The 20635-nt window shown below is 36.4% G+C and overlaps 1 protein-coding gene across 1 annotated transcript; it reads left to right on the top strand.

Annotated features, from left to right (window-relative positions):
* The first annotated feature begins 1608 nt into the window (after positions 1-1608).
* On the top strand, positions 1609-1980 carry LOC145239996 (protein FAM200C-like). Its single transcript, XM_080103584.1, has one exon. It carries the CDS (start codon positions 1609-1611, stop codon positions 1978-1980), a length of 372 nt encoding a protein of 123 aa, XP_079959710.1.
* The last annotated feature ends 18655 nt before the right edge of the window (positions 1981-20635 follow it).

A 20635-nucleotide genomic window follows, 5' to 3' on the forward strand; every position in this document is an offset into this window, starting at 1 on the left:
GCGCCCAACCCCCCAAACCCTGGAGAGTTAAAGGAATCTTCTATTCATGTGTATACGTCCAATTCGAGAGGAATGGGCTGGGCGAAGGAAAAAGAGGGGGCTGGAAAGAGAGAGGAGGACAGAAGAGGGAAGAGAAAAAGACATAGAGGCGGATAGAGAGAGGTAAGGAGTTAGTTATTTTAATCGTAATATGTTAAAATTTTGCACCGAGCAGCACCAGGTAGTGCTGCTAGTACTAATATGAATTTTAAATAAAGAACAGTGAGAGTAAACAGAATTGGAATCCTGTTAAATCAATCAATCAATAAATCAATCAATCAAAAAACAAACAAACAAACAAACAAACAAATAAACAAGCAACAAAAAACTAATTAAATTATGAGAATTCGTCTCGTTCAGATTAAACTGTTCATTTTTTGACCAGTGTAGACGAAACCATTTTGTTTTAATTGTTTTATCCTATTCTATCATAAACGCGATGAAATAGTCATCTTCAGAAGAAGAAGAAGAAGAAGAAGAAGAAGAAGAAGAAGAAGAAGAAGAAGAAGAAGAAGAAAGAAATATTAGACTAACAATACTAGCAAATATTAGGAGTGATGACGTCATTGGAAAGAACGCACCTTAAACCAACGCCCTCATCCGCCCGCACTCCGAACGCAGCCGCTCCTGAAATCAAGCCGTTCGTGCAAACACATTTGTCTGCCATGGATTTTTTTTTTTATAAAGGTCAATATATGTACTTTACGGCAAGAAAGCGTATTTTTATACGATTAAAATCAGTCAATCTTCCATTAAATAATCCGTAAATGCCTTATTAGAGTATGAGATCATTGCATTAGGAGGGCCTGCTCTTTACAATTTCAGGAAGCCATTTAAGATCTTTCCCCACTCAGTCATTAGCCCACATTTTTTTTTAACTGCTGTCTGAACGCGTAAGACAATTTTGCACATATTCTTTTTTATACTTTGTTTTCGGTTTGTTGGTTACGTCACCCAACTAAGTACTTCATGTTTTCTTTCATCCAATCCTCACACCCAATCTCTATCCACGTTGGACATTCAAACAGGTTCCTCTTTTTTTATCCTTTCGACGATTTAACAAATGTAAGTTCATGTCCTCAAGAGTGAATAAGCTAACACCTTAAGCAAAGGGCACTTAATAACCAATATTCTCTCGCCAACAAGATTTTTGCTACTTCACCGCAGAAAGTGCTTGAATCTGTAATCAAAGTCGTAAATTATGTGAAAACTCAAACACTCAACAGCCACCTATTTCAATAACTATGCAAAGACATGATTGCTGATCATGAAGTTCTAAAGGAACCCTTATTAATCGTGTATTCGAAATTAACGATGAAATTAAACTATTTTTGGAGACGCAATGAAGGAAATATCTTGTAGTTTACCTCGAAGATGGTGCATGGAATAAAAGGGTTGCATACCTAGCTGACATTTTTGACCAGTCGAAAAAACCCAAGTTGAGGCTTCAAGGAAGGAAAATATACTTTCCTTTTTCAATATAATCTTCGGGCTTTTGTTTCCAAACTGCAGAACTGACACCGGAAAACCAAACTTCGAAACTTCGCTATGTTTGTAAAACTTTGTAAAATGTTGCAAGAGTCCCAGATCCATTTGGATCTGTTCCTTAAGGATGAGATTACTAAACATGTTCAGTCTCTAGAAAAGGAAAGCGATCCTTACTTCCCTGGGCTATCACAGGGACAAGAGGCCCTGTCAAGAAATACATTCTGCATTGAGCTTGATGTGTCCAGCATCCCATGTGATATTCAAGATAAATTTCTGGATTTAAGGAATGACTCTTCAGCTCGTGATCTCTTCAAGAGAAAATCCGTGACTCAGTTCTGGTGTGCTGTGTATCAGTCATACTACAATATGAGTATGATAGATTTACATGTCTTTGTTCCATTTGTTTTTGCTTACTTGTATGAAGCAGGCTTTTCCACACTTGCCAAAGGATAGAAACTGATTGGATGTTGGAGATGACATGAGACTGACTCTAACTCGGCCACAAATTTCAAAGCATGCTGCTAAAATGCAACATCAGACATCTCACTAGCTGGTTGTAATAACTCTTTACACCTAGGTGATAATATCATTTTAAGAAATTCGTGGTCTTGTTATGAATTCAGATTGAACCAATGTGCTTTAATTTGATAATAAATTATTACAGAATTCAAAAATAGTTTTTTTTAGATGTTTCTTTCCCTGTTCTAAACAGAAAACAAAAATAAAAATAAGCTGCTGAGAGTAAGTCCTAAATAAGGGTCACATAGGTTTCAAACTTTTAGGTAAGGGGTCGCGGGAGCGAAATGATTAGGAACCCCTGGGCTAGAAGAAAATTTTTATTACATTACATCAAAACGAAGAACCCATTGCATTAAACCTTTCTATTAAAACCCTAATTAAATATAAATACTTACCTGTTCAATCTTAGTTATTGCAAAGAACAAAAACAAAACAAAACAAAACTACCCACCCCAAAAAAACAACAAAAATACAAAAACAAAACAACACAACCAATATTTGCGCTAGTATATATAAACACACACACACACACACACACACACACACACACACACACACACACACACACACACATATATATATATGTATATATATATAAGGGTTGTTCCAAATTTAAAGTCTCCTATGATTTTTACCTCCAAATGTTGAAGAGCGACGAAGACAGGAGTGGTACCATTTCAAACAAGCGACCTTTTGTGGTGCCCAGAATTTATTTTTGTACATGAATGCATAAGTCTAGTCATTATAACAGTGCAATTTGCAATACCCTCTGATCCATTCAGGCGGAATAAAAATAGCAGGCATTACTTTTGAAACGCCCATCATATATATATATATATATATATATGTGTGTGTGTATGTGTGTGTGTGTATGTATAATGGGCGTATATATATATATAATGGGCGTGTCATTCCATTCCCCACTAAATAGATAATGAAACTAAAATGCATTAAAAAACGAAATAGTTGCACATATTAATTTATTTTCATTTTTGAATTCCCCAGATTCGTCCTTCTAAAGAACCAATCCTTTCTGCACTATTTCCAGTTAGTCATTATTAATATTCCCAACTTCCGTCGGAAGTGACTGGATCTTTCTTATGTGGTTATTTGTCAAACTGAAAATGGATATCAAAAGAAACTAAAGTTTTACACGCACTAACGTCCTACAAACACCCCTCTGGGCTCTGAGTGCTTTACCCCAAAACATAAAACCGTCCACATTGACCCTGCTAATACGTATCTACTTTTTATAGAATACAGGAACTATTTGGCAAGTTCATTAAATGGGATGAAAATAATAGAAACTATTCCTTCTTCTTTTTTCTATTTTCTTTTCTTCTTCTATTTTAATAATAATAATAATGATGATGATGATGATGATGATGATGATGATGATAATAATGATGATGATGATGATGATGATGATGATGATGATGATAATAATAATAATAATAATAATAATAATAATATTAGGGAATCACATGGAATCATGGAAACTGAAACTGCATAATTATAACTTAATTCCCCCTCCCTCTGTTTTTTGTGAGTTACCATAAACTGGAGCCACACCAAGTGCTCAAGGGTCAAGGAAAGACCAGGAAGTGAAAATTTGGTAGAGTGCAAAGAGGACTAGGACCAAAAGAAGGTTTATTGCCACCCAAGTTCCAGTGAAGACAAATGGTCGCTATTAATGAGAAATCAATAGTAAGCAGTTTGTTGCGATAACGCGAATTCATCTGCAAAGGATATTGAAAGGAGTGGAAAGTGTTGATGATCTGGGCAGACTTGTTGCCACTAAGGCTCCAGAGAACACCACAAGTTGTTATCAGAGAGAAATCTTTGATGATGACTTGTGTGACTACTCCTAGTGAGTATAATAATAATAATAATAATAATAATAATAATAATAATAATAATAATAATAATAATAATAATAATAATAATAATAATAATAATAATGTGGCTTTTACTGTAACGCACAGTCATTTGCAATGGTTGTCGAAGGAGATAGAGAGTATTGGAAGTTTGAGGAGACTTAGTGTAATCCAGACGAAAGGGAACCACACTGTTTATTAGCAGTGGGCAATGACAGATGATGACTCCTTTGAGAACTTCTAGACGACGACGACGACGACGACGACGACGACGACGACGACGACGACGACAACAACGACAACAACGACAACAACAACAACAACAACAACAACAACAACAACAACCTCCGATGAGTGCGAAGAGGACTGGGGCCTTGGGAGGCTTTTTGCCACCCAAATCCCAGTGATTATCAATGATCGCTACCAACGGGAAGTCAATGGTAAACGGCTGTTGCGATAACGCAAATTAATTTGCAAATGCTAAGAAATGGAGAGTATTTGAAATCTGGGGAGACTTGTCACTCAGACTCCAGGGAACGCCACAGGTTGTTTTCAAAGAGAATTCTTTAATGATGGCTTCTGTGAAAACTCCTAGTGATTAATATAACAATAATAAATTAATTTGCAAATGTTATCGAAAGAAGTGGAGAATAGTGGAAATCTGTGGAGACTTATTGTCACACAGGCTCCCGGGAACACGACAGGTTGTTCTCAAAGAGAAATCCTTGATGTTGACCTGTGTGAACGCTCCTAATGAATAAATAATAATAATAATATAGTTATCAAATCACATTCCACCCGAATGGATCAGAGGAGAATTTCAAATTGCATTGCTATGATGACTAAACTTAGGCATTCATGACCTGAAAGTCTCATCTCAATGTTGCAGATAATGACAGTGTTAGATTCTAAGAAAACAACCACTGTTACGGACGTGGGCCAGTAGCAGAGATGCTTTATGTAATTCTTCTATGCATAAAACATTGAACTGAACAATATTCACCGGCGCCTGTTGAGAGTTAACGAAGCCGATGCAATTAATGCCAGCACAGTTAGGAGATGATTTCATCGATTTCAAAGCGGTGAGAGAAATCTAAATGACAAAGCGCGCTCTAAACTTTTACGACCGAGGCATCAAAATAGGCTGGCAAACGTGCATATATATATATATATATATATATATATATATATATATATATATATATATATATATATATATATATATATATATATATATATATATACACACATACACACGCATATATATATATATATATATATATATATATATATACGCGCGTGTGTGTGTGTGTGTGTGTGTGAGAGAGAAGGTAAACGATTATCGCAATTTGTTCGATTGGAAAACTATTAATTTGTGACAAACAAATACACAAATAAAAACGGCATGAACCTTAAAAATATTAAACTTGCCAGAAGTTCTACAACTAATGACCCTTTTGAACTCTCCAGTTTGAGACTCCGGATTTAAAATATAAAATATTATTACTTTTTGTAACATTGTGAGTCCCATTCGACTTATCGTTTCCATGGTGTTATTTTATAATTGGCAATCTTATTAACTCTTATCCTCGAGTGCCTTTCGAGCTGCTGGGAAAATACTGTGAGTTCAAAAATAACCTTAAAACACGAAATTGTTTAGTACTGTTTGTAGAGGAAAACATAGTGACAAGTAAGAGGAGAAAAAAAAGGGGATAGTTCATAATTAAACTGTAAAGTGTTACGGCAAGGCTATTAAATTCTCTCGAATTTGCAATTTGTGATGTGACATATGTTTTTTTTTTTTTTTTATACATGGGGGTAACCACTTATCAAGGCCTGAAGGCCACTCAGGGATAAGGGTTATTGCGTGCACAGTAATCAATGAGATATTATTGTAATAATCATTAGTATTGGGGGTTTTGATAGAGTGTCTTACTTAAGGGGGCGGTTTGTCAGGAGTTTGTTTATGTTGGACTTGAAGACGTCCAAGTTGTAGTCAGGTGGGAAACAGTCAAGCGGCAGAGAGTTCCACTGGCGTGCAGTTCTAAGAAAGAAGCTTTGCTCATGGAATCTACGTTTGGATTTAGGCACAGATAAAGAGTGGGGAAAATTATTGACAGTAGTTTCAGCCAGACGGGTGTTTCTCGTGAAAGATTGGCGAGGGGGGGGAGGGATTGGAGTTCAGACGAGCACCTGCCATGGAAATAACGATAAAACAAAAACAGGCTCGCAACGTCTCTTCTGTGGGAGAGAGGTTGCAGGGAAGAGAAAAGGGCATCCCCCACTAAGCCACGAAGTCTATTTTGTACTCTGTCAAGGCAGGATAGGCTGTTTTTAGCAGCTCCTGCCCAGATGTGGCATCAGGACTCCATCCTTGGACGTACTTGGCTTTTGTACAGATAGAGAATTGCATCAGTAGTGAGATAACTTCTGGAGCGGTAGAAGGATCCCACCGTTTTGCCAGCGACCCTGGTAACAGATTTGATATACGTGTTCCATTTCAGATCAGGAGTAAATGTCAAATCCAGAAGCTTGTCAAAACATGGAGCCTCTCCGAGACGAGAGCCATCCATTTCAATTGATGCCAGATGGGGATCAGAGCGTTGATGATGTAAAGATAGAAGCTTGGTTTTGGATGTATTAAAAGTGACCACCACCTGGTTGAGTTTAATCTAATCGCCCTCTCTAAACATGGTCTTCAACGGATCCGCGACGATCCTGTATACACTGATTAGACTTAGTGTATCTAAGAAGCACAGACCCTTAATGTACGACTTCAGAGGCAAATATTTAAAAATGAAGAACCATAATATTTTTTTTTATACTAGCGTAACCCGTGCATCAGTGTTGCCCGGGATAAAATAATGCACGCCCTCGCATCCCCACTTTAGAACTATATAAGCATTTTTACTCGATTAAAAATATCTATTAGCATTGATTTTATTTTTTATTAATTATTAAAATTACTAGCGGGAGGTAACCGGCGTTGCCCGGATGTTTGGAGGTGTGTATGTAGGGGGGGACCCTGTTTTAATATGATACAAAAACACGATGTTATAAAAAATTGGAAAAACCAAAACAAAGCAAAACCGTGAACAAATGTAAAAAAAGGGGGAAAAATGTGTAAAAGAGGAAAAAAAGTTTAGGTAGGAAGACAGGCTCGAACCAGAAGCATAGAGGCTAAGGCGAAAAAAATACCTGACACGTTACCTCTACGCCACAGAGACGCACAATTGAGATTGGATAAAATTAACCCTAAAAAAACACTTGCAGGTGGTTGAAACGGTCAACGGTTTCTAGGTCAAACATGACGTCATTGTCGTAGTAGCAGGAGGAGGCCGAGTTTAGAGTGAAGGAACACCCACACACACGCACACATTTTAGCTTTTATATTTCTAGATGCCGCCCCCCCGCCCTGGTTTAGCTAATATATGACGCGTAAAATTAAAAGGAATAAAAACAAAACGAACGTGAAAGAATACCAAAGGAAAAAAAGGGGGGAAAAAGAACCCCCCCCAAAAAAAGTTACCGCGTAAAATGCAAATATGTTTATTTAAATCTAATTTTTGTTTTTTTTTAATGGAAAAACAAAATTCAAAAAAAAAAAAACTTACCGTGTATAATGAAAATGTGTTTATTAGATTTTATTTATTTATTTTTCTTCGTTTCAACGAAAAAGAAAAAAAAATTAATATATAAAACCAGAAAAGTGACCGTGTTTTCTTTAATTTTTGGATGTTGGTTTGTTTTGGTTTATTTTTTTTGTATTGTTTTCTTTGTTGTCGATATTAACCAATTTGAATGTCGTCTGATTCCAATATCGATAGCGCAGTAGCAATTGTGCTGATGAAACTCTCAGAAATGCAATATATAGGAATAAATAATGAATAAGTAACTAATCCGAAAATAGGAAGTCAGCTCTCCCACCCCTTAATATCACGTATGAAATCAGTGCAAACATAATAGAAGTATAAAGACAGTAAATAAAATATTAAAGCGACTAATCGGTGCAAGATTTGAAGGACACTGCCCGCTGACTGCTAAAGTTTCTTGTAAAAACAATGTTAGTTCGTTTCGTTTAAATAATCCTTCGAATCGCAATCCCCCACCCACCTACAAAAGGAGAAAAAATATAAAGGTAGGAAAAAAAGGGGGAAAAAGGAGAAGAAATTTATAAAATGGCACAAGTAACCCACAGAATAACTGGAATGTAAAGTCGCGTTTCACCCGACGGAAAAATGCCAATCTATATTTTTTAAGCAACTAAGAACTCAAACCGGTGTTCCTCGTATATTCCCCTGTGGACGTATCCGCAGCGTGGTCGCGGGTGGAGTATGAATCTAATAGAGAGAAAAGATTGTACAACTTCCATTGATTCTAACCGATTGTGGCAGTGAATTCTCACCGGAAAAATATAGAAATGTACGAATATCGAGGAACTGTAAGGGTAGTAGGCCTATAGCACACCTCAGATCCTGTGCTGAAGTGTGGGGACATTACATTTGAATGTAATGTCGTGATTTTTAATCCTACTAAGGTCAAAATCACACAGGGAAAAATGAGTTCATTTTATTTATGCAGATAGAAAGATAGAATAGAAGAAGATAGAAGAAGAAATAGATAGATAGAAGAAGATAGATAGAAGATAGAATACAATAGAAGAAGAATAGATAAATAATATTAAGGAAGATTTAAACGTTCGTGTTACTTCATAACCAAGAAAGAGCAACCTCGCATCAACGTACTTATGTAGAGGCGATGATGTTTTAAAATTTGGTGTGTGTGTGTGTGTGTGTGTGTGTGTGTGTGTGTGAATAATAGTGTCTATATCAAAAAAATGGTGGGGGGGGGGGCAAACAATAAGCAATACACGCTCTACTCCCAAGAGAAAGGACGAAAGAGGAAATAGTTCAAAAACTGAGTCCTCCAACTTGGAGTCCAGGAGGGAAGTGAATGACTGCAACAAATCTGTTGTTACTACTACTACTACTACTACTACTACTACTACTACTATACATTTATATGCCCATTGATAATACTGTATGCTGTAATATTACGAGGTGGGTTCCAAAATTAATGCTTCCTACTTTTATTTCGCCTGAATGCATCAGAGGAAGGATTGCAAATTCTATTGTTACGATGACTGAATATATGCATTTATGACCTGAAAGTTTAATCTCTCTGTTGCAGATATTGACAGTGTAAGACTCTAAGAAATCAGCCTGTCATAAACGTGCGTCAGAAGCAGAGATGTGTCATTGAACTCCCGGCAAAAGTACATTGAGAATGGTTGTGACTTTGTATAAAAATAACCCTTTATTATTTGTACCACTCCCGTAGTCTTAGCTCTTCAACTTTGTGAGTTACAAAAATAGCAGCCTTTACTTTTGGAGCGACCCTTGTAATAAATAAACAACCACAAAATTAAGGCAGGCTCTCTCTACCGTGCTAGAAAATTAATAACACCTGAGAGAATCCTATATCTTTACAAAGTAATCATTTGCCCATGCATGGAATATTGTTTCCACATCAGGGTTGGTGCATCTATCACTAGTTGCTATATCTTAGATAGGGTCCCCGCATTCTCAATCAAGCTCTAACTCCTGTCCAATCGCCGGAATGTCGCATCCATGGGTTTGTTTTATAAATATTTTAACCGGATGTGCCCTGATAAACTCGTAGCACTTGCGCCATCTCGATGTACATACTTCCGACTAACATATTAAGTAGCAAAATCCCACCTCGGCACTGTTTAGATCCCTGGGATGTCGGAAAGCCTTCTATTCTAATAGCTTCTTTTCATCGAACTACTACAATTTGTAATTCCCTCCCTTTTTCCTGCTTTCATGAATGTAGTAACCAGCAGAAGTTTAAATGTAATGTGAACAGAAATCTTGCTGCTCAACTCCCTGCATAGTCTTTTGTAGACGATTCCAAATAGTAGTCCGTTACGTTGAAATGGAAAGAGTAAAAAAATAACTAAATAGATAAAAATACTGACGTGCCATTAAAAAGACAAACAAAATTGAAGCTACATTCCTACAGAACTTCACTGAAGACATTATTGACCTTTTATTTGTTTGGTTAGAAGGAAGATCCGACTCTTCCCGGGAATAATAGAAAAAGTCTATAAATCTTTTCACTCAGCTTATAACACCATATTCCCTTTTTTATATTTTATATTTTATTTTTACATTTTATAAATTCAATTTTTGGAGAGGAGCCCAAAAGATTACTCAGCATTGATTGGGCGATCGATGGTGTAAACAAATTAACATTGATTGGAATTAATTTCAGTATATTTATAGTCTCTAACCTCCTTGAGGCACACCCGCCGTTTACAGCAAATCCATAAAGACGCCCACACACTACTGCCCCAAGCCCTAAACTACACCATAGTTGTTACTTCCAAACGTGATTAATCGGAATCGGGATAGAGAAACTCGGAAATTTCCGAAGTATAAGAGTCGATATCAAAAAAAAAAAAAAAATAAATAAATAAAAATATTAATTCATAAAATAAAACTTTAATTTATTAATTCATAAAATAAAACTTCAGCTTATTAATTTATAAAAATAAAACTTTACTTTATTAATTTATAAAAATAAAACTTTACTTCATTAATTTATAAAAAATAAAACTTTGCTTTATTAATTCATAAAATAAAACTTTGTTTTATGAATTAATAAAATAAAACTTTATTTTTATTAATTCATAAAAAAAAACTTTATTTCATTAATTCATAAAAATAAAACTTTAATTTGTTAATTCATATAAATAAATCTTTATTTCATAAATTTATAAAAAATCATCATTCATCACTCTATTCAGTTTAACGTTCGTTTTAAACGCTGGCATATGTTGGACGACTTTGAGAAATTGATTTATAAACTCATCGCTTATCAGGTTTTTTTGACAAGTTATTTCCTCAACTGAAGTAACATTTTTATAAGCCGGATGCTTTTCCTGACGTTCGTCTTGTGGAGTGATGAATATCAGTACATTTATGAAGACACCGTCCCTAAGAGATTACCCACCTGCCTTAAAAAAAAAAAAATGTAGATGAAAATCTCGCAAGGAGTTGGATGCAATAAATGGTAAACATTCAAACTTTTGTCTAATTATAAAGAAAATTATACATTTAAAAGTAGATGCAGACTCTCCACTAAATCCGACTCCAATAAAATTCTACTTTTTGTAGGCGATTAGTCGATTTAGAATCGGAGTCAGTATTTATATCGGAATCGAAAATTTAGAACAGAATATGTAATTGTGTCCATAAGGGAAATTTAGAAGAACATCTGTAATTGTATCGGATTCGGGAATTCAGAATCGGTAATTGTATCACATTCGGGAAAATATTGGAACTATTTCATCCCAGCTCTATATATTTTTCAGAGAGAATTGTTAATGAGAGGAAAAAAGATGAGTGCAAGAACGCCTCCAGAGCACTGTTCAAAGTATCCCTCTGGTGGGGTGTAGTTCGAAGGTAGGTAAGGCTGTGTAAATGACTGTGTTGTGTTCTATCGGGCCTTTTCGTCAGCGTGACTGCTTTCTTATCACTGGGCTAAGTGGGCCATCCTCTTCGACGTCACTTCCCTAAAAAAAATTGTTTATCTGACTTACAGTCAAAAATGCGGCCTGGTCCGCATTTTTGACAGACAGACACGTGACCCAGTTTAGTGCTGTTTTGTCTTCTTTATTGTTTTCTTCTTCTTCTTCTTCTTCTTCTTCTTCTTCTTCTTCTTCTTCTTCTTCTTCTTCTTCTTCTTCTTCTTCTTCTTCTTCTTCTTCTTCTTCATGTAGGTCAGCGTGGTAACTACACACCACCAAACACTCCCCGGTTAACCCCGCCCGCCTCTCCTTTTCACCCACCTATCTTCACAGCTTTTACTTTTCATCGGTTGCTGACGCGATTTTCCGAAGGTTAACACCCAACAAAGTTTAGCCTGTTTTTTTTTGTTTTTTTTTTGCCTACAAAGAAACAACTGAACAGGGTTTTTTTTCACTAAATATACGTCTATTCAATCTGCGCGTTTAGCAACGAAAATTTTATTTGAACCTTCAACCAGATCGATAAAAATCCTGCTCCAAATTTTAAATAAATATATATTTAAAACGTTAGACAGAGGAAAATGATATTTTAAAGGTTAGACTGAGGAAAATGCCGTATGACAAACTAACGAAAATTCTATTTCAAACTTTAGAGACACCGGCGAAAATGCTTTTCTTTAAATTATTTTATTGCATTTTCACCCCAAACAAGGCACAATGCCACGTTGATGTAGAAGGCTACTACCTGGGGTGTAATTTGTAAGGATACTGATGTTACAAGAAAGGTTCCCCTTTTCTTGTAAGTAAGAAAAACATTAGATAAGTGAAAATGAGATTAGGATAGACCGAGATTCGAACTTTGTATGCAAGGTTCAGAAAATGAATTTCGCATTGTTCAGTTTCACATAAAATAGTTTAGATATGTTGTTGTAAAAGGAATTTTGATTGTTCAATTCTTTTTATGAAAACTGAATTAAAATAAGGCCAGATAGAAAATAATGAACAATGCAATTTAAATATCTTGAAAAATAGGGTAGAAAAAAAATAGGAGTGAGAATTCTTTGTCTGCAGAAATGGTTTGGAAACGTGCCGAACCACGCATGTTTAGGCCACGTAGGTCGATCACGTTGACAGACACACATATGACGTCATGGCAGAAATGAATTATGTAGGAGCTAGTTCAGTCGAAGAGGAAGGGAGGGAGAAGTCGGACAGAGAGAGCAGTCATCAAAGGCAGTCAGAGAGGGTCCCTTTAGAAGCGAAGGGAAAACATTTAATCATGTAGTCAACTTTGAATTCCTGGATGTCATCATCATTTCGACCGGTCAAATGGAATAAAATATTTTTATAATTGCCGTCTTCGTGTCATCATTCTACCAAATTGAAGGTAATGTGAAATCATCGTCATTAATGAACTTTGTATAACCCATCTTAAGTAATGTGTCCCTCTCTCCATCATAAGTAATGACTGTCCCCCTTCTGTGTTAAAAGAACTGATCACATCCTCTCTCAGTCGTCTAATATATGTGTTAAGAAGAAACACCCAAGAAGTGTATAAATGTATCTTCCCCTCATCAATATAAACGCCCCCATCCTATCTAATAAAAAGACCCCAGCTATACAACACTATGTCGGGAGCTGAACAGCAAAATGTCTGTTTACATTAGACTTGAACTTCTGCATGTCAGTACAGCGAGGAAAACAAAAACCCGGAAGGGATTTCCAAAATCTAGCAATCCTAAAGAAAAAATATTATAGTAGACGGCTTTCTTACATCTATGGGTTTCTACTGTGTAGGGGCGGGATTTTGCTGCTTGTAGGGTTTGTCAGGGGTATTTACGCCGAGGAGGTGCAAGGGCTTGTAATTCGTCGGAGCCCCTACCGTTAAAGTACTTGTAAAACAGGCAGAGGGATGCAACACTTCGTCGATGGGACAGCGGTTGAAGCCTAACTGATAGTGCGGACCTATTAGGTTTGCGTCTCTTTTTTTAACCCTGTCCAAGAGTGAGAGACAACTAGCAGATGCACCAGTCCAAATGTGGCATCAATACTTCATACATGGGAGAATGGTGGCCTTTTAGAGGCACAGGATACTCTCAGGCGTAAGTAATTTTCTAATACGGTAGAGAGAGCCCACCTTCTTTTCAGCAGCCTTGGCAATGCCCTCAATGTATCTATTCCAATTCATGTTTCCAGTGAACGTTAAGCCGAGAAGTTTGAACGAAGTACTTTCAGGTAATTCATCATTAGCCATGGCTCTTAGTGATTGAGTAAGTTTCTTGTAGTTATTAAAAGGAAAGAAGCTTAGTCTTGGCAGCATTGAATGTGACCATCCATTTTTGTCCCCATTCCACCACAAACTGGAGGCCTTCCTTTAAGATTTCTGCCACTGCCTTGGATACGTGGTCATTCGTTTTCCCCTCATGTCTGTTATAGAGAGTGGTGTCGTAAGCAAATATACTCATCTCAGACACAATTTTATCAGGAAAGTAATTTATGAATATCAGGAATAATAAAAGTTCAAGGATCCACTTGTGAGGCACATCCGCATATATATATATATATATATATATATATATATATATATATATATATATATATATATATATATATATATATATCATTGTTTTGACGTACGACCGTCGAGGACAAAGATTCTTCTCTTATTTAAGAAGGATTTAATTATGTTAAGTATTCGTCCAGTAATACAATAGGATCTGATTTTCATGAAAAGACCATCGTGCCATACCCTGTCAAACGTCTTAGATATATCTAGGGCTACTGCTCTAGCCTCCCCCACTTTATCCAGCGCATGGTATACACGTTCAGAGATTACAGTTAGGATATCTGTAGTAGAACGGGCTTTAAAACGATATTGTTGGTCGGACAGAAGTTTAGCAGCTGTGAGGTGGTGGGCTAGAGCTTGATTAATTATGGACTCAAACATTTTGGCGAAAAGAGGGAGGAAGCTAATGGAGCGATAATTTAATGGGTCAGTTTTTACGCCAAGATTTCTTGTAAACTGGTACCACAGAAGCGATTTTCCATCAACCAGGAAAACAAGATTCATTAAGGTATTTGTTGAAAAGTTTGGAGAGAACTGGAACAACCTCAGGGAAGTATTTTTTTAATAATACAGCCGGGATGAGATCAGGTCCACACGATTTTAAGGTGTCTAGGTTTTTTATTTTTGATATCATGTACTTAAGAAAGGGTGATTTTCAGATCATCTAGCGTGGTTTCTATCCGCAGAGGAAAATCAGGGAGGGAGTGATTAGCTGGGTTCAAAGTAGAGTTGCAGGCAAACCGCCGGGCAAGCAGATTAACCTTCTCGGTTGCCGTGCAAACAACTTCACGATTGTTGGATAGTAAGGGAATTGTTGATTGCCCATTATTTACTATACTGTTATAAATCTTCCAGAAGTCACGAGTTCCTAATTTCTGCGCTTCAATGCGTTTTCGATATATTCTCTCTTGGCTGTGGCTATTTCCTTCTTACAATTACTTCTAGCTTCTATATACTTTTGTCTATTTATACTGGATTTATGTCGGATAAATCTGCGGTATGCATGCTGCCTTTGAGCAATGACAGTTGTGCAAGTAGAAGTAAACCGTTAGGTTGGTTGGTTGGTTGTTTTTGTTTTACGGCATATCAACACTTTGCAGGTTATTTAATGCCGAATCCAGTGATCTTGAAGAATTTTTTTTAATAGAATATATTTGTTTTTTTTTTTAGAAGTCGGTTTCTATTTAACCCATAGTTAGGACCGTAACAGGTACTACCACTCCGGGTCATAGTGGACCTGGGAGCAATGGCAATTTAAGAGTGGTTCCACACTCCCCAAAGTCCGCAATCTGGGGGCCTCACCATAGGATATAGTTTAAGGGCATATTCAGGACCTAAACAATTAGGGAGAGCGGGGTTTGCTATAAAACTTCTGTGTGGGAACATGTGCTTCAATCGCCGCTGTGAACCATTTAGTAGTCTCATTTGCGGACTGTTTAGCGGGGAGAGAAAAGATATTTCCCTAGGGAGCATCTCTGATGTTATCCCTGATGGCATCTCCGTCAGCCTTATTGTAATACTTTGTAGAACAGTTCTTCAGCTGCGGTTCGAGAGTTTAGGGTGATGTCTATCATTATCACAGCATGATCAGCATTCCCGAGTGGGCAATGGGAATTTGTTACGCAATCCTCAGGAACTGTGGTCAGGAATAGGTACAGAAGTGAGGCTTGCTGGTCCTGGCGATCTAGGAGACATGTCAGGAACGTTACTGTCTGTACCAAGGAATGGGATATAGAAAAGTTACGTGTGATGCTAACAGCTGTGTGAGTGTAGGTAGAGAAGCCAGGCCAACTACTGTGGTAGACATTAAAGTCACCAAATACATGCATTTGAGCGCTAGTGTCTAGGGAGAGTGCTACGTCTTTACTGTCAGAGACGTGATTGATTAGAGTACAGTCCTGTACAGAGTGATAAAGAAAATATAAGTAGTTAACGCTATATTGTAAACTTAGTCTAAACCACATGAAAGCCTGATCATGTGATTCTAGTTTACATACCCTAGTCATGGGGAGAGTGTTACGAATATAGACTCCAAATCCGCGTATGTGTCTCTCGGAGTTCTTACGACAAAGTGGAATATAACCAGACATGTAAAAGTGATTAGAAAAGAATGGAAGAGTGCATGTTAGTTTCACACAGCGTTAAGATATCCGGGGAGTTTTCTAGGAGAAATGATTCTACCTTGTCTAAGTCCTCGTCTCGTCTATTCCAAACGTTAGACAAATTGACGAAAATGCTATTTTAAACATGAAACAGGCGAAAATACTATTTGATACTTTAACCAGATTCTAAAAATTTTATTCCAAACGACAGATCGACGAAAATGCTATACAAATTTAACATAACAGAAAGACTAAAATTTCAAAGTAAAACGTATGGACCGACGAAAATTGTTTTTTTTTCCAAGTTAAGCATAACAGCCAAGTACAAGTTAAAGTTTAAGCAGATATTTATTTACTTCTCCACGAAAGAAAAATGTGACACAAGGCCATTTTTAATGTGAGGGAAAACCAGCTCCCCAAAAAGGGGCACTTTGTAAGTAGGCAAACATAAAATTGCCTTTTCCCCTTCATTGACTAAGGACAAATTAACTAGAGTATAGCATCAGAACAGATACTACACTTTGATCCTGGTGTATGACATACCGACTGTCGACAATTACTCTCCTCGTAAAACGTAAAAACAATCCAACTTGAACTGTTATGACAGAAGAGATTGCATATCAGCTTGGGATCTGCCCTCGTCAACTAATCCGACATGCCAGATACTGACTTAACAGTGCCCGGACCGTTTTTATTGGGATGATGTATGGACAAGTCGTGGCTTTCATAATAATAAGCCATTCCATTTAGTCTCGTTTTCGTCCAACGATGGTTAGTGCTAAGTAGATAAACACGACGCATGGAAGATAATGGTTAGACTTTACATGTAGACGTAACGGTGATATTTTTCCTCTGAGATTATTTCATCTTTGATATAATAATTCTTTGGTATTTACAAAAATGATACTCATGCTTTTGTTTATGCCATTTTCAAGGTGGAAGTCAGATTGTGATTTGAAGATAAAACCACAAAAACTCGTTTGAACTAAAATTTAAAATAGATGACAAACTCCTCTTGATATTAGGTTGGTGCAAAAATAATCTTGTTTTTTTTTTTTTTTAACATGAAGTTGAACGTCAAAATAACGACATTATTGTTGCACTAACCCAACAGAAAAATATTCGCTTGTTTTCCTCAAAGTTTGTAATATTTTATTTTTTTTACACAATAACAGGTTTGTATAAACATAAAACGTTTTGTTTGTCTGGATGCAAAATTCTAATTTAATTTTGAACGCATATAAAATTGAACTTTTATGTTCACCTGTCGACATTATTTTTTATTAACGATTTTGTAGCTATAAAATATTATTTCGACTATCGTTCAAGTTTTATTTTGTATTAAAAGAATGTTGAAAGTTTATTTTTGTGCCCAAAAAGTTATTTGTGTATTATAAAATTCTAAAACAGTTCAAATATGTGTGATGCTAAAAAAACCAGTAAGAGCTAATACTTTTAAGTTAAATTTTGAATACTTTACGACGAATTTTATTTCAGAACATGAAATACAATTTAAAAAAGTCAAATAAACAATAAAATAAGTTTATTTGTTTAGTTCTGAATAGTTTTTTTCATTTTTATAAAACACATTTATTTATTTGTCGTTTTCATTTAATATTTATCATTGGTCCTTAATTTGTTTGTTTATTTAATTACTTTTGTTCCCTAAATTTGTAATTCCATCTCCTTGGCTTTTTAAATCTATCTCTCTCTCTCCCTTTCTCTATATATATTTGTAGTCATCGACCTACAGTCCTGTTTCGTTGTATCACAACTCATCAGTGCCGCTAAACTAGCATCTCTTCCAAGCCAAGGATTGAACCTAGAACAATCGTGTTGACAGTCGACAGTTCTCCCACTCGACCATGGAATCGACGCCCGTAAATAACTCGTCGGAATGTCTATTTAAATAGGCACCCGCCACCACTTTTATAGTGCTCAAATCGCCTGTTCGTAAGCAAACAAACAACGAGCTTCGCATTTTCAGCCAATTAAGTAGCGGGTGAGATTATTTACGACAGTGCTCTACCCAAAGAGGGGGCTTAAAATATATTTGTAGTCATCGACCTACAGTCCTGTTTCGTTGTATCACAACTCATCAGTGCCGCTAGACTAGTATCTCTCCCAAGCCAAGGATTGAACCTAGAACCATCGTGTTGACAGTCGGCAGTTCTCTCACTCGACCATGGAATTGACGCCCGTAAATAACTCGTCGGAATGTCTATTAAAATAGGCACCCACCATCACTTTTATAGTGCTCAAATCGCCTGTTCGTAAACAAACAAACAACGAGCTTCGCATTTTCAGCCATATATAGTTGATTCGTTTGTCTACCTTTGTAGTTCTCTGTCGAAGGATGGCTCTGTCGACACTGAAATCTGCAGACAAATTCAGAAGGCATCTGTAGCTTTTGGAAGGTTGGAGAATAGAGTGTGGTCTGATCGTGGCACCACAGATAGGACTAGGATCTGCGTTTACAAGATCTGTGTACTAACCACACTGTTGTATTTATCGGAGACATGGATATTGCATCAAGGGCACATTAAATGGCTTGAACGATTTCACCAAATATGCTTGAGACTATCTTAAACATCAAGTGATAAGCACAAGTACCCGATACTGAAGTCCTTGTGAGAGCGTGTTGCTCTAGTGTTGAGACCCTTGTGATACGATCTCACATGCGTTGGTGGGCCACCTGGTTCAAATGAAAGATTGTAGGCTGCCAAAACAAAATTTTTACGGGGAGCTGGAAAATGGCAAGCACCCTCAAGAAAGAGGTTCAGGGACTCTACAAAGAATATTTTGAAAGTCTTACAAATCGATATCGACACATAGGAAGAACTTACTCTGCAAAGGCCAAAGTGGCGAAAGCTTGTACGTGAAAGTTGTGATGCTCTAGAGAAAAGAAAGCAGGTCCACAGCAATCTGAAGCGAGAGCTTCGCAAAGGTTTAATTGATGGTCTTAACCATGACACACAGAGCTGAAAATGCGACACTTGTAAACTCTATGCATGTATGTACGTACATATGTATGTATGTATCTATCTATCTCTCTCTCTCTCTATATATATATATATATATACATAGTGCATATCCATCCATCCATCCATCCATCTCTCTCTCTCTCTCTTTCTCTCTATCTCTCTCTCTCTCTCTCTCTCTATATATATATATATATATATATATATATATGAAATTTATTACTTTGAGTCCAGAATGAGTTTACATATTATTTCAGCTTGAGGAAGATCCTCAAAGAGAGGAAATATCCAACTAGTATCGTCAGAATTCATAGATGGACTAAGTTATAAAATTAAATAAGAATGGAAAAATCGTAGATGAAGAGGAGTTAGAAAAGAAGGGAGGAGTGGAAGGGAGAGGACGTTGGAATTTAAAGTAGTAGGAGTGTATACGATAAGAGAGGGGTTTATAATTAAATATTAATTATGTGTTAATTCTTATAAACGTTTTTTTTTTTTAGTTTATAACGGTTTAAAATTAAAAGACGCTATTCTTATTTATAACGGCATAAGCAACAGTTAATTTAAAGGATTACCATGGAAACAGGTTGGAGAGTTAATGTTAGTGGGCATATATATATATATATATATATATATATATATATATATATATATATATATAGAGAGAGAGAGAGAGAGAGAGAGAGAAATGCTTATTGGCTTTAGTCTCGAAATGACTATGGTCTGACATTTTTCGAAATATTTTTATAATAAAAAAACGTTAAGTGTGTTTTTAATGGCTGTTTATATCGACCCCAATGACCATGGAAGAAGACAGATTTCCCTCTTATCAATTCATAATACACACACATTATTTTGTCTATATTAAATCAATACTATAACAATCTTTCTTAACAATGCTCTTTCTTTCTATATGTGTGACACCAAATGTGTGTGGGTCCCGACAGATCGCCGACTCCCAACGTTGTGTGTCGTGGATTTTTCGTTCACTATTCTTCTTATGGCCGGATCGTCATTTTCTCGCTGGTTTCACAAAGTAGAAATATAATAAGTTGTGGAACAAAGAGAAGAAAACCACAAACGCCAATGTTTCACATATATTTGACGGTTGGACTTGTGAGCGTGTGTGTCTTCTTCCAGTTGTCACTATCAGCTCTCATCCGACGCAAACGACATCTAGTTGTCAACTGTGTCGGTGTCTGAAGTCCCCCCACCCCGGTTACCGGAAGCTGCCCTTCCCTGTGTTATATGTTCTGTAGGTTTCTATCGTCATTGTCAAATATAAAAGACTCGATCTAAAAATACCTAAAGATTCATTGTTTGCTACTTTATTTATTGTAAGACACTTCCTATTCCTTTGTCTATTTCCATTCCCCCTCTCAGCGCTTAGTGACTCAGGTCCACCTCAGGTCCACTTTAGAGTATTATATATATATATATATATATATATATATATATATATATATATATATATATATATATATATTCTTCAAAAGTTTTGGTTTCGA

Source organism: Euprymna scolopes, chromosome 2, assembly GCF_053919585.1.
Source record: "Euprymna scolopes isolate OS-2025 chromosome 2, ASM5391958v1, whole genome shotgun sequence".
Taxonomy (NCBI): Eukaryota; Metazoa; Mollusca; class Cephalopoda; order Sepiida; family Sepiolidae; genus Euprymna; species Euprymna scolopes.